Genomic DNA, 22887 nt, shown 5'->3' with positions numbered 1-22887 from the left:
GCAAGAGAATCAAGCTGTATTTTTTTAAATCCTAACAATTATTTCTATGATTATATTCTTGACATAACATTAACAACAACTAGTATTCAATATTATATTCATATAAAGTTCATTAAATCAGATTGAATAAAGTAACCAGAAATCATTAGATTAACAAACAAATGAATCATCAATTTTCAAATTATATTTTGAGTTTCCACTGCCATAATACCAGCACAAAACATATTGTCATCCCGCTCAGACAGACAACAAATTGTTTTTATACAGATGTTTAGTCAGTGCAAACTCACTGTTATACTTGCATTCAGAATAATATAACGATAGCATAATTTAATTTAAACGAAGGAAAAAAATATGTCGAATGTGAATAAATAAGAGACAAAATAAAGGTCTTGAAAAATAAAAAAAATACGGACGAATTGAAGTCGGCAAATAAAATCAAAGAAAAATAGATAAACTGATATATAAACACGGCTAAACACTCACGTATATTCGTTCGGTGGCGGCACCGACTAGTTTCGAGCCCATAGGAGGCCCTTCATCAGGATGAGTGGTACTGGTATTATTTCGCGCACGCGGCCCGTCGCTCACTGCGCGTCTGCGCTCTTTGGGCGCGTCTTGAGGGGCGGGGGGCGCGGGTTGCGCCGGCGTCGTTAATGATGAAACTTCAAGAACAACACCACCGACGCTTTGGTACCAACATCGTCGACGACGCCGGCGCAACCCGCGCCCCCCGCCTCCTCAAGACGCGCCATAAGAGCGCAGGCGCGCAGTGAGCGACGGGCCGCGTGCGCGAAATAATACCAGTACCACATCCTGATGAAGGGCCCCCGATGGGCTCGAAACTAGTCGGTGCCGCCACCGGACGGATATACGTGAGTGTTAAGCCGTTTTTATATCAGTTTAGTATAATGTCTCACGAAAGTTTGATTAATTTCAGATAAATAGATGTTTAAAATTGTAGGCTTTTATAATAATGAATTGTAACATGAATGCATTTATTACTACATATAAGCAGACAACTATTTCTATATTTTAACGATGGCTATTGCAAAAATTGATCAAGCATTTTGTAATTTCTACTTCCACATTGATAAATATTTTTCTATTTTACTATTATGATTTTAAAGTGACTAACAATTAATTCGAAAAACATCCAGATATTCAAAAAAATTTTTTTTTGGATTTTTAATTTTTTTGTCCTTTAAATATGTAGATATCTATTAAATAATGCGTTCATCGTAGGTTTATCCTCTTTTCAAAGTGCATCTATCGATCGTATTTTCCGTTTCTGAGTTTTGTTTTCTTATAATTTCGATTTCATTGAGTCCGTTACTTTGTGAAATATAGTTAGGATTTCGAAATAGGTGAAAGTAGAGTTTTTTTTTTAACAATAGAATGTAAATAATTTGGCACGTATAAATATATATAGTTTTATACAAAATTTTGATATTAATAAGTCTTTTTTAATGTATACATATTCGAGAAGAATTGTAAAATATATTGTTATAGAAAATCGTGGTACAAAATGTTTGACCTGTACTCGAGAAATGTATTGTATATTTTGCATAAATTCCGGTAGGATATGATCTAGATATGTAGTGGAAAATGCACTTAAATAAATTATATGGATACGATGACTAGAAAGGTTTAATGGAAATAAAATAAACAATAAAACTATTTCAAGGAACGGCCATGTGTCAGTCGACAAACTATAATATTGGCACTTTTAAGTTTAACGTCCAAAGACGTATTTAAATAATTTAAAATCTATATAATAAGTTGTATAACTAGAATCTTTAATAACTAAAATAATTAAATAAGGTAGGTTTAGGTAACTTGACTCAAATGATCGATGTTTGTTTACTTAGTGGTGTGTCGCGTCCATTGGGCTCGGATGGCGGCCATGAGCTCGCTCTTGTTGGGCACCTTCTCGCTGGTGGAGCGCGTGATGGGCGCGGCGGCGGACTGGCCGGGCACCTGAAGCGAGGAGCCGGCGCTTGTGCCAGCGCTCGGGCCGGCGCTCTTCTTCTCCGGCACGTCATCAGCGCTCTCGGAGGGGCTCACGGGTACAATGAGCCGCACGCGTCCGTCCTCACCTGTCGCCTTCAGAGTTATGTTGTGCGACAGCGGCATAATGTAAGGCTGCCCATCCTCTGAGCTGGAATCCCCCGAGGAATCCTTAGAGCTCGAATCGGAGCTGCTGTCGGACGAATTCTGGGATACACCAATGCTCATAGCATGAGCCAGAGCGCTTATTTCCTCGCTGGAGCATGAGCCTTCCTGTGCGAGTTGAGTATTCAGAAGGGCCAATAAGTCGGAGTCGGTGAAATCCGACTTCAACAGCGGAATGTCGGGAAAGCCCTGGGTGTTCTGGTAGAACTCCTGATTGTTGTTGTCGCCCTGGTCATTCAGGAATTTCATGCTTTGGAACTTCTTGATGAGATAATCTTGTATCTCCTCGCTTGTCATGTTGGCAAGGTTGAGGTTCTCGTTGTTCTCACTGGGAGTAGGGCTGAACGGAGTGCGTGGCACGTTGTTGTTCTCGACGTTTTGATTTTGTGCCGTTTTGGTTCTTTGCGGAGCGTTAAAGTTGATGAGTGCATCATCCTCGCCTTCCTCGAGATTGCCGTTGCTCTCATCTTTGCCCCCATCGTTCGAGGCGATATCCTTCTGCACCAGGCAGCGTAAAGGAAAAAAAATATGATTTTAATATAAAATTATATAGTAAATAATTAATTGATATAAAACAATTAAAGCAAATTACTTAAAAAGCGAAAAAATAAAAACAAATCAACTTACATCGACCGAAAATTTGTTAACAAAAAATTAAGCATATTGGCAATCCAGTTTTATATTGCATCACAACACATATGAAAGTTTATACTAGGATTCATTTAACCGACAGCCGAATTGTTTATTTTCTGCCTCAAACCACTATTCAAACATTGATCACAATACATTTTAACTCAAGCAGTCGGTATAAAGATCCATAGTTCCATTCTTTCAGTAAACGATATCACACGGTTAAAACTAAAATCGTATAAACACGTAATCAAATCATGCATAAATACATAGCAACATGAAAAATAACGTAAATAAGATATAAATTGTTTCAAGGTAAATCAATTAAGTGTAAATATATTTAAACGAAACATATCAAACAGATTGCGAAGTACGTAAAGTTTTACAAAACTAAATCAAGTCCTCTGTTAAGTCGGTTTGAATGAAAATTTTAACGAAGTCGTAAGAACACCGACGTAGTTCGAGCAGCCTCGGTATAGTGGGGATAATTGTATTGATTATATTCAATTGCATTCCAGATTGCTTCGAGATTAAGTTTAACGAAGCGGATATTGAGTTAGAAAAGAACTAAAAATATATAACTAATCTGTGATATTCCTGTGATTGATTGGTTCTCTAAACTTTATTTCTAAATCGTTTGTCTTTAGACTGACTGAAAAAGAACACAATCGAAATTAATTTGTTTAATTAAGTATTACTTTGTAATATACTGATTTCGTCGTGCAAAAGCTCAAATTTATTTTAAAATTGCTGATATTAATTTGTAAATTGATCGTAACATAAAAGCATTAAGCTTACTGCATCCATTTCAATTGGTCACCAATACATCATTTTATATATTACAGTAAATTGATATTAATCAGCAAATGAGAAATACGACAACGTCAGTTATAGAATTATTTCTAAAGATACATTTCAATAGAAAATGTCACCAAAAGTCTCTAAAGATCGCGCACTTCAAGTAATTAAATGAAGACGTACGATCTACCGTGGAAAATGGAATTGTAAATCTAAAATATTAATAAGAATCGCACAGATTGTTGAATTTATGCTGCCGAAAATAATAAAATCAAAACAATAAAAACTGAAAAAAAGTCATAAACACAACGACATACATGCTTAAATAATAAAACTGTAAAAAGCTAGCAATAAATTGTCATGATGTATTTACCTGCGGCAACATAGTCAGCTGTTGAGCGCTGATTGGACGAGTCTCTTCCTTCTCATGCTCGTGAATATGAGACACAAGACTGGCAATGTGCTCAAGGAGCTCGTTGTTATGAATCAGTAGTTGGTGAGTACGAGCCTGTCAAAAAATAAAATTTACTCTTTAAAATAGAAACATGAATACTAACATCACAATATATGACTTTAAACGTAAGTAAGCAAGGAAATACATGTTATGTTGTTTATAATTTATATGTTAACAGGCAACCTTTTTACTAAAAAAATGTTGATTTTGAAAGTTACAAACAAAAGTCATTTTGATATATTTGATTTGCAAACTGCAATGTATTGGAATCAGTCAGCTTTTGTTGGTAATAATTGTTTAACTATTTTCGATTACATTGCTACTTAACACGAGAAAGGATGACTTAAATCGTTAAATAAAACTATTAACCTGAGCCTCGCAGCGTGCAGTTTGTTCGGCAGCAAGTTGGTCTTTCATTAGCGAGAGTTGGGCAACTGCTGCCTGAGTTTGCTGAGCCTGCTGCTCGAGTCTTTCGCGCAGGAGTTGAAGTTGGTGCTGAGCGCTCAGCGGAGTCTCCGGGTCGATCTCGGGCACGCTAGGCAACTCCACCTTAGTGACGCATTCCGGCAGGTCAGGTAGGTTGACCGTGAGCAATGGTGGGGCAGGCTGAAAATATATAATGGTTATGTAAACTCAAATTCGCAGCTTACAAAACGATTTCCACTAAGTATAATAGTTTATATTGCATATTGGCATCTTACAGGGTAAACATAAATTTACTTCATGTTCTCTCAAAAACAAAACTCGATAGTAATAACTCGCTCTATGTTACTAACTTTATATTGGGTATTATGTTAAATACAGTTAAAGGATTTCAATGACAGCAGTAACATTCGCATTTTATATAATATTACATTACATTATATAAGCATAATTTTAAGCACCTAGAGAATGACAGTTTGGAATAAAAAGTTAAGTCCATCGCGACGCCCAGCAATTGGTGCACTTTATGATATAGCCAGTTACTTGAAAAGAAAAAAAAGCTTAAAAAGTATCATCTGTTCTTTGAAGTATAATGCATTTTTTTTTTATTTTATCTTTAGACATAACATCCGTATGTAACTAATATTATAAATGCGAATATTTGAATGTATGGAATGATGTTTGTTGGAAGGTATCTACAGAACAGCTCAACAAAACCAGATGAAATTTAACATAAATGTTTATAGTAAGGAAGAACACATAGACTTCTCAGTTTCTAATTCTGCGCGAACGGAGTCGCATGCGATTGCTTATATTAATAAAATATAATTTAAATATCTAACTCATAAAATAAATATTTAGATCACCTTTCAAGAAAAAAAAGTCATGTAATTTTAAAGCTAAAATATGTAAGTAAATTACACATAGACCGTATATGTACATAAGTATAAAATCCAATCAACAGTATACCGAAGAATGCTAATTTCTCACTCGTAACACAATTTGAATAAGTTAATAATTTAAATGCAAGGAATTCATAATTTTTGTAATGCATAAATGCGACGGATTTTGTTGACACTAGTTGTATGTGATTGTAGAAGGGGTATAGTACGAATTTATTTGTGAAATGTTTTAACAGATTTAACGAATAATATACTGCTCTTTACATATGTACATTTATTCAAAGTTCTTACGGTGAAGGCAAACATCGTGATGCAACTGCCACATATCTGAGAAGGAATTCAAAGATATGTGTAAAGTCAACCAACTCGCATTGGGCCAGCGTGGTTGACTAAGGTCTAATCACCCTTAAATTAGGGTAGGCTCCGAGCCCCTCGGTGGGGACGTATAGTGAGCTGATGATAAAGATACTTCTTATGTTATTAAGTTTTACATTTTTTTCTTAAATATGTTGTAAATATTGTAAAAGTGTATTTATTATTTGTCAGACAATAAAAGCTTTATCTATTTATAATACTTTTTACAAAAGACGTGCCTCATTTTTTAGTTACTTAATTGAAGAAATTATTTAAAAAAAATTGTTAATAAACTTTAATATAATTGTGTAAACAAATTCATCACATAATCTAAGGTTTCATTTTAATAAATAAATAAAATAATTATGAAACATCGCACCTTTCTGTTCTTGGATTGTAATATTTTTCAATTTATCGTTCTTAATTGACTTTCAAAATACCCTCTCGAAATATACGCTCTATAAAATACATAATAACTTTCTTCCAAATAACCTTTGTTCCAAATAATCGTTCTAATTTAAATAATAATTTCCTCAGTGTTAGTACTCGAACACATTTTTAATCAACAATAAACTTATAAGACGGATTAAAAAAATTCTCCAATAAATTTATTTCGAATGTTAACACGACTGTATTTTCACTCTATTAATAAGCTAATAAATATAAATATGAAATGATTTTAATATACATTTTATTCAATTAATAGACGAAATTATTGAGAAGATGTAATTAGGTAATTATTATTATTCCTCATTATTGTTATAAAATAACTGTTTTGTATTATAGTGACTTAAATAGAATTAAACAGTGTCGTTAGTGTATTATATTTTGACGACCAGTTTCCACTGTCTTAACACATGTATAGCAACAATTTTCCGACAGTAAGGTAAGAATGAATTTCGTTGATAAAGCTTGAAGTTGGTCTTGTAAATACGTTGAAGGATCGTTGGATCGTATGTCTCATAAAGGAACTGAACTCCTATCTATAAGCGTGACTTGAGTTTTGAAAAATGTATTTCTAAGGCTCAAAGAAATTTAGTGATACAAGTCAAACTACTGCAGCATTACGTGTTCCTTCAGAACGGAAAGCAACGTACGTAGCTTACATAAAAGAATTGTGTTTTAGCGAAAGCTGGTAATGCCTGCTTAACCTCTACAGAGGATTGTTTATAATAGTGCCATATCTTACTAATATTATAAATCCGAATCTTTTGATGTATGTATAGATTGAAATCGATGTAATTTGGCAATCATATAGAATAAAGTCTGCAAGAACATCATTAAGTTTTGTTTTAATTTCTAGCAGGCAGAGTCGAGGGCGAATGCTACTGTTTTTCTAAATGCAAAAGGATGGTATTATTACTGACACAAATACAAGATAAAACATTAAATTCCCAGCAAGAATAGTTTCGATAAAAGTTGAATTTTTTTGAAATCGTATGTTTAATTTTTAATTTCTATTATTTCCGTTAATATTAGTCATTTTTCAATCCGTTTAGTACTTCTCGGTAATACCCAGTCATTGTTAGCATGATCTGGCGTATATCCATTCAACATTTCCATAGGTGCTTGAAAGCCAAAGTGGTAATAATAAACGGGGAGTGATAAAATTTCAAGAATATTCTAAAATTAGACGAAATCGGTCGATTCCCACGAAACGGCTTAATATAGATTTATGGTTTCTATAACTTCCGAATAATTTACAAATATAGATCTTTTTGTTTTACATATATATTGCTTTGATCTCGTTCAGGAATAATAAAAAATATACGTCATTCATAGTATCCAAATCTGTATATCTTATTGTGCTTTTAGGTCTCCTATGTTTTTTTTATATTTTTGCCCCTGTCTTTCTTTGTGATAATTTTAAATATCATAGTAGAAGCGTCATAGGAACTGCTTTTTTATAACAGAAGTGGGCAAACGAGTAGCAGGAACACCGTGATGTTCAACGATGCCCATGGACATCAGCAATATCAGAGGAACCGCAGATGCGTTGCCGGTTTTTGAGATGGTGATACGCTTGCTTCTTAAAGGACCCTAATTCGTATTGGTTATAAGTCGAATGGAAATACCGCCGAGGACAGACCGTTCCACAAGGCAGCTGTGTGAGGCCAAAAAGATTTTTTTTATAGGAGACGGGTGCAAACGAGCAACGAATCGCCTAAAGAAGATTATTTTAAGTATCATAGTAGTAGCGTCATAGGAACTGCTGGATCTAGATCGATCTTGCATACCAATGTTATTATATGTAGGATTTATTATATTGTAGATACTATGTGGGAGGGTGATTATTATGAGTGTTGTAGTCTATTTCCAATATTCCTTATTGTTTCTATTTTTACAACGTTTGTACAAATTACAGATGCCGTTCGATAACACGAAGTCGTTTGCGAATCATCAAGCCGAACGATTGACGATTCGCAAATAACATCAATACTACTATTTGTTTAGTTGTTTGTGGATATTATAAAGATCAAAGGCACATTGAGGGTCTGTGAATCGAATTCAATGTCATTAATTCTACAGTAATATAACGATATTTCGATGGTCAAACTACAAAAAACTTGTCGAGGTCCGACTTAACAAGAAGACTTAAGAATGCATTTTTATAGTTAAAATGTCTGAGAACAGAGAGAGTCTTCTCTGTTGACTTAGTGAGGTATGATTTATAGAGATTCTGTACTTCTTATAAGGATTCTAATAAAAATAATAATAACACAGTAAGAACATGTTATTAACATTGTAGAGTACGCAAGTTTTGAGGGTTATTACCAATAGTGTTTGTAAGCGATATCATATTGTTTATAAGTCCAAGTTATATGGCATTCAGTCGCTATGCGATATATGTTAAGCTATCTAATTTATTAATCCACTAGCTGTCGCCCGTGACTCCGTCCACGCGTAATTGAAAAAAAAAAACATAATTAAATCCCGGCAATTATTCGCATTTTTCTCACCCTTTAAAACTTCCCTAGACTTCCACGAACATTTCAAAATCAAGATAGTTAATCCGTTCAGCCGTTCTCAAGTTTTAGCGAGATCCACGAACAGCAATTGATTTAATTATTACCTGAGAGCGCTTTCCTCCCTCCTTTTTCGGCGGCGGCGGCAAGAGGTCCAGTTGTGTCGGACGCGCAGGTTGCTTGCCCTTCGATCCCTTATGGGCTTCGGTCTTGCCGGCCTTGGATGTCGATGCTCCCCCAGACACCGAAGCTCCAGATGTAGACGGTGCTTCTGATAACAATAGGAACGGTCTGATGATAACCTTTTAACTATAAATCTAATCTGAAATAAAAATATCGTAAATTAAGGTAAACAAATTTAAAAAAAGAATTCTGTATATGATCATAATTCTTCCAAAAGATTATGAATTAAAAAAAAAGAAACTAGAATCTTATATAATATTGTTTATAAATGGCCATACTTTAATGTGATAGAAGTATCTGGCGTTATATGTATTATATTTTATGAGTTATGTGTTTGACAGCTACGTAATTGCTTAATGGGTGATTGAGATCGCAATTAGAAGTATTATTCTGATAACGAATAGCGTAATCATTGTGAGGAATTATTAACGTTTTTATGGAAAATTATAGAGATTTATAGACTTTTATATATGTATTTAGACCTGGATATATCAGGACATTAATCCGATACAGTAGTTTGTAAGAGAATCATGAGTTTTCTTTATCTTTGTGTCCTTTTTTTATTATTTTGTGTTTGAAATCCAGATGTTTCTTTAGTTTTTAAACAGTTTTATCTTGTTAAATAGTGTTGTATTAATTCAAAAGGTTTAAAAGTATTTAAAGTTTTATTAAATGTGTGCAGGGTTGTAGCGAAAGTTTTGAAGAATTTAAATTTTATAAGAATTTGAAAACTTTTGGAAGCCGTCTCTCTGTTGGCAGTGGTAACGTTTGAGTTGCCAAGGATCAAATAGTTTACAAGTTAGGTGCCTACTGAGTGCTTATTTGTTGGCTGATATATTCCTTGTTTATTAAACTAATAATTTAAAGATTTTTATATCACAAAGTAATTTTATAAAGCACATTGAAAAATGTATTGACATCCTGATTTTAGTCCATTTGGTCTAGGTCATCTTAGGTTTCTGTTAGAGGCCCAAGATAGACCAACTCCACATGGAGAAAAAAAAGTATTGTTAGAAGGCATATACAATTTACTAATATTACAGACTGTAAAGTCACAATGTACGTAATAATTTTCATAATAGTTCCTAGAAAGCTTTAAAAATCAACATTGATTTTTTTTTCGGATATGACGTGAAATTCACGTTCTTATCATGAGTTTCCACTGCTGTAAGACTCAGACACACATTTCTCTTTCTAATAGCTTAGGTAACATTTTTTTCCTCAATGTAAATCTACGATTACTCGGTGAAAATCTATAATTTTTTACCTGAGCTACTGTTTACAGACGTATAACCGTCACATAGGTAATAAACGGTGACGCAGCCGACGTACCCAGCTGTTGCCGGTCGCGTTTTATGTCATAAAACAATACATAAAATCTAATTATAATCCTCTATATGATGCGGTGGAATATAGTTAAGATGTGGCGCTGTACCGTAAACATTGAGTCAGGTGGTTTGAGATGACCTAATTTTGTCACATTCAATATTATATATCGAATTACAAAGATATATCATCATGTATATTATATTCATTGTTTAGTGATGTGATTTTGTCATTAGTTAACTATTTTTTTTTAATAAAACGACTAGACCAGTCTTTCCCAAAGTGGCCATAACGCCCCCTGGTGGGCGCTGCAGGTGTTAAGGTAGGCGGTCAGAGACCCAGAAAGAAAATGGGGGCGTTGTGTAGAGGCCTGGGGGGTGATTTGTAATTTTATTTAGCTAGGAGGCCTCTTAGACAATGTCTGCATGAGCTCTCGACTCTCGACAACTTGTGAACGTGAACTAATATGAATTAAAAGATTGCTTAAGCTCTAATATGGGGGCGCTAAAAAATATTAATTCTCAAAGTGGGTAGTAGACAAAATAAGTTTGGGAATCACTGGACTAGACGATTAGTAGAGGTAACTAAAAGATAATAATCTTACTAATATTATAAATGCGAATGTCTAGATGGATAGATGGATGTTCGTTTGAAGGTATCTCCAGAACGGCGGAACGGAACATAGTCTGGAATTTTTTCCACACTGAATTGTTCACATAAGCAACTTAATATATTTTTGAGTCGCAGGCGACAGCTATTATAGTTATATGGCAGATTAGTTATTGTATGAAATTGGTGTTCTAAATTAGTGGTCTCTGCCTACCCTTCTTATTTACGGACGTTATGTTATTGGTGTTATAAACTGCTTCTTTTCGATATTTACGTTTTTATAGTGTTAACATGTCTAATAAGTGCATGATAATTGTTATTTATGACCAGCGTTGGTGTTAACTGACGGATAATTTATACGATCATTGATCATACGAGATAAGTGTGATAGATGTCTATCTTTCCGTAATATACTGTAGTATTTGGCACAAGAATTTAGCGGCAATTTCGCGGTCAGATTATACCACGCAGAGTGTAGAGATGGCAACACCATCTTATGACTTTATTTTGAAAATCATGTCATTAACAAGCTTGTCAACTCTAGTGTGTTAGTAAACTTAAATTAGTTTTCTAAATTGAGCGTCAATAGCCTTATGGTTAAGAGTACGGATTTCCGATCGCGAGGTCGGGAGTTTGAATACCACCATTCTACTGTCGTAAACACCACAAGCATAGCTCTTAATTGGAATGGTACAAGAAATATTAGTAAATTTATAAAAATCTGCTAATATTTTTATAAATGAATAAAATATTACTATGTTTTGTGACTGTATAAGTATAAGGAAGATAATATTTTCATCTCAGAAGAATTTTATCTTTCCGATTTTCGAATGTTGGCAATTATAAAGAAAGATTTCTGTTTATAGTATTTGTAGTTAAGTTTTGTCTAAGATAATAAGTGTCCTTAAGATTTGATTAATCACATCACAACATTTCATTGTGCCTTTCGGTAAATAAAAATTTTAAAAATGCCAGTCAATCTACTTTTAAAATACATTGATACATATTGACTTTTGACCATTTAAATAGCTTAATTTTAAAATCCATTTCAATAGTACCGCACAGCCGATTTATTAATAATTTATTTGTGTATTTGCATCACTGACATTTCCCGAAAAGCTTCACGTGTTTATATTAATAAATAAAACATTAATATTTCACAATTCAATCGTAAAACGCCAGCAAAATCGCGTGTCGCCAGCAAATATTGGTTAAATCGCAAAAGAGCGGTTCACATTGAAAAATATTAACTTTGGCACAAGCACTTTATAGCATTGCAACATATTAATACAATATAGGAAATATCAAAGTTAAAACACGATGAAAATTAAAAAAAAATCGCATAGCTTGACATCAAGCATTATTAGTATGAACACATTTTATATAATGCAGGTTTTTATCCAAACCTTTGGATGTCTTTCCGGATCTTCCGGAGGTGCTGGGCACGGCCATGTCTGCGGCAGACGAGGTCGACGGCGCCTGGTTGTCAGGGCTTCTAATCTTCATCTTGTGGCACACCTCGAAAGCTTGGCCAACGGTGCGCACAATCCTCATGGCCTGGTTCTGCGAAGAAAATAAAGTTTAAAACAGTTCTTTTTAAGCTTAATAATATTATAAATACGAATGTTTGGAAGAATATATTTTTATTAGAGAGTATCTGCAGATTTGCACAACCGATCTCGAAGAAATTTGGCATATACGTAAAACATAGTAATTAGCCCTTTTCAATACCGTTATGGCACTTCGGATAAAAGACAAATATGATAACTGGTTATTGAAAAACGACTCAGCTATTTACAGAAGGTATCAACGGTCATAAGACATAAAATCCTACACAAAATATAAACCTTTTATCAATCGGGAAAAAGTTGAATCATTCCGGTTTCCGACTTTTTACCAAGCGGAGGAATAGTTGAAAAATATATTTATAAATCTATTTTGGTATTGGAACTCGTAGTGATAAGAATATGTATAACAAGACCAAGGTATTTAGAATACAAAGTAACAGAAAATATATACATGCATTGCTTTCTAAATGACCTCACTCGGAACGAAAATCGAAAAAAATATTACATTTTCAACTAACTAACAAATAACATTTTACATGTTTTTGGGATGACACAACAAAGTGACATACAAAACCGCATACCTTGCCGCGCCTGTTGAAATGTAACATTTGTTCCCCTTTCGCTAATGGATTGTCAGAATTGTTTGTAACCCGATAAATAATCTTTTTACAATAAATAAACTAGCGCTTAACCCATCCTATCACACAATGTTACGTGCTGATGGACGAAAGGAAGTACATCCCTGGCTTAGTAAATGCATTTTACCAAACTCTTGGAGACGTATAATTATAGTTGGTCGGAATATTGAAAAATTTTAAACCATCAATTCTATCAATAAGTTATGGTAACTAAGTAAATATGAGTATTGTATATACTATGACTATCTTTGTAAATAATACATAAGGGTGTCTTGATTATGTTTAAGAAAAATATGTAGTTAAGATTGGAATGGACTCTGTTTGCAATAGCAATTCATAGAGTTATCTAGCGGAAAAAAATTAATAGTAATTTATTTCAACCGAGCTCTTCTTAAAAAATGCTGGTAGTCGTAAGATGATATCATTTAATCTAAGTTTAGATTTAAAAAATCTTTATGTATTTAGAAATAAATTACACAAATAAATTAAATTAAGTATACACAAATTAATGTTTGCAAAGATCAATATGATAAGGTTTGTGTATTTCTCGGAATCGAACAGTAGAACGTATTTCAAGCAATTGCACATGAAGAAAAATGTCTGCAGAGCTGAAGTTTTCGCGGGAGATTAAGCCAAATGGGCCACCGAAGACTTTCCATCTTTTGTTTTGATTGTAAAGAATAAAATGCATTATGCTAAAGTATTTTATAAAAAAAAAATTCAAGCTGATTTTTTTTTGTTTCACATTATTAAATAATGTTAAAACTCTTATGGAAAAAATTTCATGATATAAAACAAGAATACAAAAAGCTACTAAAACTCCTGTATCCTTGAATTGAACTAAGCCAGGGTATAAGGCTTTCAGCCTTTGACTAATCAAGCTCTTGCTCCGATCGAAGTAGAACAAAAAAATTGCATTAATGCACTCCGGAATACTTCTGAAGAACATAATCAAAGCAGGTTGCACTCAGGTAAGTAATAGCATTACGACTAGTAGAGTTCAGTAAGACTTAAATATACCTCACTTATTGAATCTAAGCCTTTTTTCTTAAATTGAATTACGTTGTTACATTTCAAAGCATTTTTACATAAATATTCGTCTTTTTATATTTGAGTCTTGCTGAACTCTATATGCATTGGAATGCTTTAAAACTCCAAAAATCTAAGTAATCAAAATATCATACTACAAGTTCATTTAAAACCAAATTATTACTTTTATATTTAGATTTTTAGGGCACAAACCTTATCTGAAGTCCTACGCCCATTCTTCAACATTTTCAACAAACCCTGTCCAGTGGTTTAGGAACGCGTAAGGAACAAATATAACATATTAGTTTAATATTCATTATAATTCGGTTTGATGGATTATTACATATTCAATACTTAGCTGTGTATTCTTTGTCGTTTTTCAAAGCGATATCGCATGTTTTATTTAGTTCACTTAGCTAGGGAAAAGCTTTTAATACGTACAACCTCGTCAATGTAACTTCGAAATAACGTCAACCTTGCTAATGGAATTAAAAAACCCTCTGAATAACAAAATCTCGATGAAGCGAAACGAGCGAACATAGTTTTTAATTGGATTTTTTATGATATGCCAGACATTTTTGCGCGAAGTATAATTATCGATTTTAACTATTGAACATTCGTTGAATACCCGTCATTTTCAACCGTAGTTATATATGTATGAAAAAATTTACTATCTTTTTTTTACTATTACCGTACCATAACATACCTTTAAAGTAACGGGGGAAGATTTTTCATTTGTGGTGATCGTAGCATACCACCCTGTATTCTCCTACATCCATACAACTAAACACGTTGTTAGATACATACTGTATATCGCCATTCCTTGTAACTTAGCTGTTCCAGTACAGTAAAATTAACAACTAAGAAGACAACTCAAAAACGTGTCATATGAATGTAACTAGCTGTCGCCCGCGACTCCGTCTGCGCGGAATTAAAAAAAAACTATTGATCGCGACGTAATGCCATATAATCTACAGACTTCCTCTATAAATGGATTATCCAACAAAAAAAGAATTTTTCAGATCCAACCAGTAGTTCCTGTGATTAGCGCGTTTAAACAAACAAACTCTTCCGCTTTATAATATTAGTAAATAAGTGATTATTTTAATATTTTTATTTAGAACAAAAACTATGTTGAAATGCATAATGTGATTATTACAACAACTCTGTTCTTTTATTATTATAAGTGCAGTGGGGGAATTCGAATTTGGACGTGATGGGTTCAATAGTAATCCTTGGACGACAGCCAAGGTACGTTCCGATACTTGGTTTCGAACAGATATCACTAACAAAGAGTCTTCACTGTCACTACTCCCGTATTACAATAAAGTTGCCATCCCTTTTATTTCCTTAAAAAAGACAGAGATAACAATAATGCGTTATAATATGAACACAATTTAAAATCCTACGATTTGTGTGCGTGACGTAAAAAATATGACGTAATAAGTCAATCAAATATTGTAAATGTCACTCATCTGACAGTTTGTCATAAAAAAAAATAAAACATAAATTCAAACGCTTCGTTTAAATTATAACGAAAAGTGTCGACATTAATAATTTTAAATAGACGTCGCTGACAAAATATTTGCCGAGAAGTAAATAAATATAACGCGGTTAATGCTAACATTTTGTACGTAAAATGTAAAAGAAAATATGATTTTTTTTTACAAATCAAATGATGTTTGATTTCGGTGGCCTAAAAATTTTCCGACATATTTTCCGATTTTATATGTGTAGTTTTTCATCGGCTTTTAAATTTTTAATGTACCCGAAAAAGTAAAATGACAGTACGGCCTTTCATATAAAAAAATTCTCATCTTTAATTCGGGTTTTCTATAAATTTCTTCATACAATAGTAAAGGTGTTATATTAAGTCTGACGTTGATGTATTATTATTTTCTTGATTTCTCTTACATATGGAGTGAAATGTAGTTCTGTGAACTGCAAAGCTGTAGTTAAATAAGAATATATATTTTATTCAAACAATATTATAAAAAAAATCATCATCAGCTCACCATATGCCCCACAGAGGTGCTCGGACCCTACCATAAGTTAGGGATCTACTAGGCCATAGTCAACCACGCTGGCCAAAGGCGGGTTGATGGACATCACATACGTTTTTGAGTCTCTTCTCAGAAATGGGCATATTGCAATCACGATGTTTTCCTTCACCGTAAGAATCCTGGATTAATGTACACATGTATATCGAAAGACGCATTGTTACATGTTGGGATTGGAACCCAGAACCTGCAGATTCAGCAAATCTAATGCTTGACATCTGAGCCACCGACGCTCTAAAAAATATCCTTTTTTATTTAATGTTACAGTAAATCTGAAACTAGTTTATTAATACAATGTTAAAGTAATTACATGCGCGAGGTATCACGTAGTTTTCATGTAAACGAGTCATTTCAAAGCAGATGACTGCTTAAATTTACGATGTAAGCCACTCATGAACACATCGTAACATATAAAGCCTGAGAACACGTGAGATGATTGTTAAGATGTTTTTATTATGTTTAAATTGTAACATAATATGTATACCCACATATACATATTTACAATATCTAACATTTATATTGTAATCGTAGTTTTCTACTGAAATACATATAAAAAAAATTAAGTTTTATTGCCCTAGTACAGTAATTTAAAACAGTATGTTTTGTTTAAGGAGTAATTTAGTACAGTTTGCAGAAAAAGCGAAGGATCAAGAGTTTCAATTTCAGTATATTATAAAAGTCTGTTAACGGAAAATTGATTTTAGTAACTGATGACGGAAAAATACACCACGTTGTTAAACTGAAATCGTGTATCATAAATTGATGACCGGCAATGTAGTTGTCATAGATGGACGGATGCAAACTCTAATATCGTTCTATTAACTAGTGGACATTACATGGTCACTGAATTTGACATCTAGCTAATAGAATTTCAAAGAGCCCTCAGTCGCGGACGATATTGGAACGTCAACGGGATTGCTTATACTATTCTCTCGACATGCAGTCAACGTGGATCATTAAATGTTTCCATATGAAACAACAAACACCGATATGAATTAAGACATATTTCTGTCTCTATTTCGAGAACGAGAATGAGAGGGACAATAATATGTTATACTCCTCGACAATGGAAATATACATTATTCTGAAATGTTTCATACCTACTGGGTTATTTGAACATTACTTTGAACCATCGCCTGTTCATTGTGTGTTTACCGTCTTTGCGTATGTCAATATTTACGTTGACAGTTGCAATGTTTTTGAAATGAGAAATCTTAAGCAATGGATCGATACGAAAGGCAAGATAAATATCATACAGTGAGTTTCCATTGACGAAACATAAACAAATCTCTTCAATATTTTTATTACAATCATTATTATCCTGCTCTTAACTATATATTAACATAGTATGTACTTTTCCATACATTTCTTCAGCTTTGGAAAGTTTCATATCATTTTTGTAATAGTTGAATAGAGTGCATATTGTGTTCGTAATGAAATAGAGTCGTTTTATCCGTTTGCTATCTAAAGTTTTAATTAAATGGATGCGGGGCATTTATCGATGTTCCGGCTTCCATGAACGCATTAATTAAGTGGTTTGCCCAACAGTTGTTGGACGATTTAATTTGTTCTTGGTTTGCTCAGGAGTTTGATAAACTTTCTACCTCACTATTGGTATTAACTTAAACTTATATGCACTGTCATATTTAACTTTGAAATGTTTTTAATTAAGAAAACAACAATGGAGGAAGATGTAATAAAGTAAAATTGTTGAAAAAATAATGGTTAAAAAATTGAACAGTTTGATTAGAGATTGAATTTAATGAAAAATGTTAGGCAATCAAAGACAATGACCTTTAAGCCGTTTATAATTTTTGGCCAACTCAATCGTTTGTACGCTAGTCGTCTATTTTTGTCAGTTTCGTCACTAGTTGTATGAAGGACGCTGAAATGCGGTTGGTTTAGGATAAAAGCTTTCGTACGTGTCGCACTACGGCCGCTATAAAGACGCAGGCCCAAGTTTACGACCCCTGCACTCGTGCCGATAATAAATTACGCAATTCATAAAAGGGATAGAACACCCGGAGAGGTGTTATCGTACCACTACCGATGGTTGTTACGGCCCAAATGTTAATTCATACTCGAACTTACATTTTAAATTGTCAGTATTATATTCGAAATAGTATGCAATATCTAGTTGTTATAAAATTTTGTTTTTATAAAACAACTTGAAAGGTTAAAGAAATAATGCTTAGGATCACTTAGACGAGAAAATCATAGAAAAACTCTTAATTTTTACTATTCTGTTTATAATTATTAAAAGAAATAATCAATCAAAAGAAACTATTTTTATAATTTCTTCACCATTGGGAAGCTATAAATTCGGAGTAAGGTAGACAAGCATTTTTATTATCAACGCTGTATTGAAATTCAATTGATGATTGAAATAGAAATAAATACATTTGAAGACCTCGTGGCCCAGTTGTTAGAGTACTGGGCAATCATTTCCCTAGTCCTGAGTTCACTGTGCGACAAAAATATTTACCTTAACTATAGTTGTGATTGAATCTTCATTTGTTCCTTTGAAATAAATCTAAATAATACGTAATGATATTTATGTCACAATGTGTACAATTGGACGAAACAACTTAATATGAAATATGCGATAAAGGTAACCTATACACGAACAGTTTAAACAGTCGGTAAAGTGCCGGCAGCATTGTCGCCATTATAAAAAACTAAAAGAAAGACGTCATAATACTTGTTGAATTTTAATCTTTGTGAAAAAAAAAATTAAAAGATCAATAGTTTTATAGAATGAAGATAGTTTTTAGAAGACATTGAATTACATGAAAAAATTGTACAGATCTATTTTCGTATGCCTATTAGAAATAGTGCCGGTCAACGTTTGCTCTCTGGGGACTTTGATCTTGAAATTTGGTTTATTCTGTGACATTATTTTATTGCGAAGTCACGTTATCTTTTTTCAGTCATATCATTTTCTTCTTTAGTTCTATTAGCTTTTTAAGGCTACAGAGCGTATTGACTGACATTTCTTTGTGTCATATCTTAAATTTTTTTAAGTCTTCAACAATTAGGTTATGAATTTAAAAACAATCAGGGTACAGTAGTCTCTTTGTTTATAATATAACTAGCTGTTTTCCGCGGCTCCGTTCGCGCGGAAAGAAAAACAAACTTAATAAGTAGCCTATGTGTTCTTCCAGACTATGTTCTACATATATGACAAATGTCAGCGAGAACCATGCAGCTATACCTTCAAACAAACATCCATCCATCCATCCAAATATTCCCCTTTATAGTATTAGTAAGATATAATAAAGAGTAAAGGTTTGATTGTTTATTGGTATTGAATAGTCTGCGAAACTACTGAACCGATTTGAAAAATTCTTCCACTGTTAAAAAGCTACACTATTCCCGGGTTCTATGTACTGGGTACTTTACTTTGTTATGTTTTTTTAATAAAGTATTTTTGTCATTATCCGTACTAACCAATATTTCTATTATTCCATAAATCATGGTCACTGTATCATATATCTACATAGAAGTATTTTTAAATCTATAATATTATATTAAAAACCAATAATTAAATATATTATTAAAAGGGATCCCTTTAGGCAAGGTTCCCCCTTTGAATAGCTATACTAATTCTTTGTCCGAGGTAGCTGCCAGCTCTTCGGTCCCCTGTTATGTCGTTTAACTTTTTTGATATTTCCTTAAAAAGCCTTAAAGCGCTACCCCAAGGGCCAAGGGTCTCGACACCGAATGGGACAAAATCGGAGCCTAGACCCCTGTATTTGCTTGCTTTAGCATTTTCCGCCGCTTCCCAAGACTTTATTTAGTTGTAACATTATGTTAACACATCTAATAGCATGTGGTACAAAAACTAGGTATTTTTCGTAAGAAGAGTTACGAGCAAAGATATTCATAGAATACAATTGTAGTTATCTGGAAAGATTGTTTTTACATTTTTATGTTTAAAATCATTGTGTTATAGTGGCACTATTGAAAGAAGTAATTCAATGCAACACCGTCCGCTATAAGTAACCTAAAATAGTAACGTCCATTACCTATGTTTACGAAAGCGATAAAACACGAAAGGTTTGTTGTTTCATCACAGTATTAGGAATGCCTCAGTTATATCTACGATACGTCTGAATATTTTATATTTTTATTAGCATATTATTGAAAGTAATCTCGTAATATTTATTGTAACCTATTAAGCTGGAAGCTTGTATTTCGATATTGTTCGTAATTAGGCTAATGTCATGATTATTTGATGTCATTGTGATATTTTAATTCGTGAAGTAAAATAAGCAGGGTAAATCAAAGGGCATGGGAAGGGAAAATATTTTCTGTGCATCCTCTCCTCCGTCGACTAAAGGTAGGCAATGCATATGCAAATGCGCATGTCTATATGCAACGGTCACATCGCTATTTCAGCGATTTTAGGTGGCCGCTCGCTCGTTTGCCACCTCATGATATATATAAAAAAAATCGTAGAGTAGGTCAATTAATTAATTGTTGAAAAAGCCTACTGCAGAATAGGCCACTTAGAATATTTTAATAACTATACGAAGTAGAAATTAATAAAAAGAATGAGTTATTGATTTTTAATAGAAAGTTTTAGTAGTAGTTGCCGCATTTCACACTTTTAGCACTCGTGTTTTGATATGTTGAACGTAAACTGACCGCTAGAGAGATTTAATGATTGCGGGACTCTGTTACTTCGACCATTCAAGTGCGTAATTCACACATTGCCGGCAACAGTTCTAAAATATCCCAGCGCGAACATAACGCCTTCGTTTTCTAAATAATTAATAAAGTCGCCGACGGAAATGTCGCCCTTGACTGTCGCACCATTGAATTGAGAAATAATAAGCCGTTATATCATCGGAGATAAAGATTTATTAAGAGAATTAGACTACAGGCGAGTAACGTCAGCTAAGAGATACAAAATAATACGTATTTTTTTACTAATTTAAATCGATCTGATCACGACTCTTATGCTTCAGTATTACGGCCTAACTATACAGTCATACAGATTATTACAAATGTAATTACGTAAAATTTAATAACTTTCATGAACAAGCCATTCACATTTTATAGTTTTTAACGCATCGACTGAAACATAATAAACGTTACAGTGTAAACGTCACACATTTTAATGGTCATAAAACACTGGAATATTTTTGATGCTCTTGTGTACAACAAACTTTCGTTGCCAGTAGTTACCAAGTTTTGACTAGTTATGTCGACATTTACAAAAAAAAATGTTTAACATTAATCAACTATTATTTTTCGAATAATCAAACTTATTAAATATTTTTAGTGCTCATACAAATTCTCACCTCTAAGTCGGAGTCCAAGCCATCTATACTAGAATGTGTGTCCGATTTGAGGGACACTCTATTAGGTCTACGAGTTAGACTGTTGACACCCATCAGTTTGCTAGATCGACCTAAAGTACTGCTCCCATTGCTCACGATTTCCGGCTCACGGAAGGAAAGCTTCTTCCTCGGCCGTTCGTTGTTATCTTGGATATGAATATCAGCACTAAGTCTATCATTAACAGGTATCACTAACCGCGATTGAATACACACATCATCAGACGATTCGAAATTACGTTTAATTGGTGTGATTTCCCTAGGATAGCTACCTCCGAAGAAGTCTACACTATCATCATACCGTTTCATTGGCCCCATTGATTGCGGCCTCGGCCTGACTCTCTCTCCTACATATTCACGTGGAAGCTCGTCTATCCGACTCCTATGTTTACTAGCTCGCATGTCACTGAACTCGGGTTCCGAACGACTGCTCTTGAGTCTTTCGTTATTCTTTTTTCCTTTAGACTCATGTTTCTTGGGCCTATGTTGCTGATCGTTTTTCGACTTGAGAGCTCCACCGAGAGAGACTAGAGTACTCCGAGCTTTTAACAACACTTCTGAAGGCAGACTCTTTAATATATTGTCATTCTTTCGATGTTTCACATCGTGATCCTTATGATTGGACATTATGATATTTTAAAGGGCACATGTGAGATCGGTGTTTTCGCGTTTCTTTCGAGAGAGCGTGCGAACGTAACGCGGCATTCCTCGCGGCGCCCCACGAAACAACTGAAGTATCAGCGGCATGGCCAGCGCGTGCGTCGCGCGTCGCTACAAGCACCACAAATAAACACATTCGCGTATTCTCAGCGGTTGTGTCTGAATTACGTCGGCATTGCGGACCACTGATGCACTTCAACACCTATACGGATGTACAAAGTTTATCAGACATGATACAACATGTGGTTCAGAATGTAACTGAAACTATGATGAGCCATCTCAGCAGCTTAAAAATACATAATCAATCAAATATTGTTTTCTGGTAATTTTTCTGTTTAATTGATAGAGCGAGCGCATTTCGTGGTTATCGATATTAAATTTTGAATAATCAATATTAAAATATGTAAATTGATAAAAAGTTGGATCATATATTAATATTATATTATATTATCGACAGCATCAACCGACCAGTAATATTGAAAAATAATTGAAATTCCGCGAAAACAACAGACAAAATTGTTTCATTACAGAATTGGATATTGTTTTCCAGTTTTTGATAAATGTTTTTCAATTGTTTGACTTCTCTCGTCGATAATGTCGTCGGCAAATTATATTATATAACGATTAATCAATGATTGAAAATTTCAACATTGTATTTGGATCTAGTCCAATTAAAGAAAACTAGAGAGGACGTTATCTAGTTACTATGCTATATGAATCATTGAAAACGTTTTATACATTCCGTTTCGTAAAATTGTTTTCATCGA

General features: G+C 33.7%; 1 protein-coding gene across 1 annotated transcript; it reads right to left on the bottom strand.

Annotated features, from left to right (window-relative positions):
- Positions 1–1437: 1437 nt before the first annotated feature.
- LOC106126422 (uncharacterized) lies at positions 1438–22138 on the bottom strand. Its single transcript, XM_013324081.1, has 6 exons — positions 21425–22138; positions 12227–12383; positions 8810–8973; positions 4427–4663; positions 3977–4111; positions 1438–2670 (listed from the first exon to the last, which is right to left on the bottom strand). The coding sequence occupies exons 1-6, from the start codon at positions 22085–22087 to the stop codon at positions 1864–1866; spliced, it is 2163 nt and encodes a 720-aa protein (XP_013179535.1). The 5' UTR covers positions 22088–22138; the 3' UTR covers positions 1438–1863.
- Positions 22139–22887: the final 749 nt, after the last annotated feature.

This window comes from Papilio xuthus, unplaced genomic scaffold, assembly GCF_000836235.2.
Source record: "Papilio xuthus unplaced genomic scaffold, Pxut_1.1 DF825017.1, whole genome shotgun sequence".
NCBI classification, from domain to species: Eukaryota; Metazoa; Arthropoda; class Insecta; order Lepidoptera; family Papilionidae; genus Papilio; species Papilio xuthus.
This window is presented reverse-complemented; position numbering and strand designations above follow the sequence as displayed.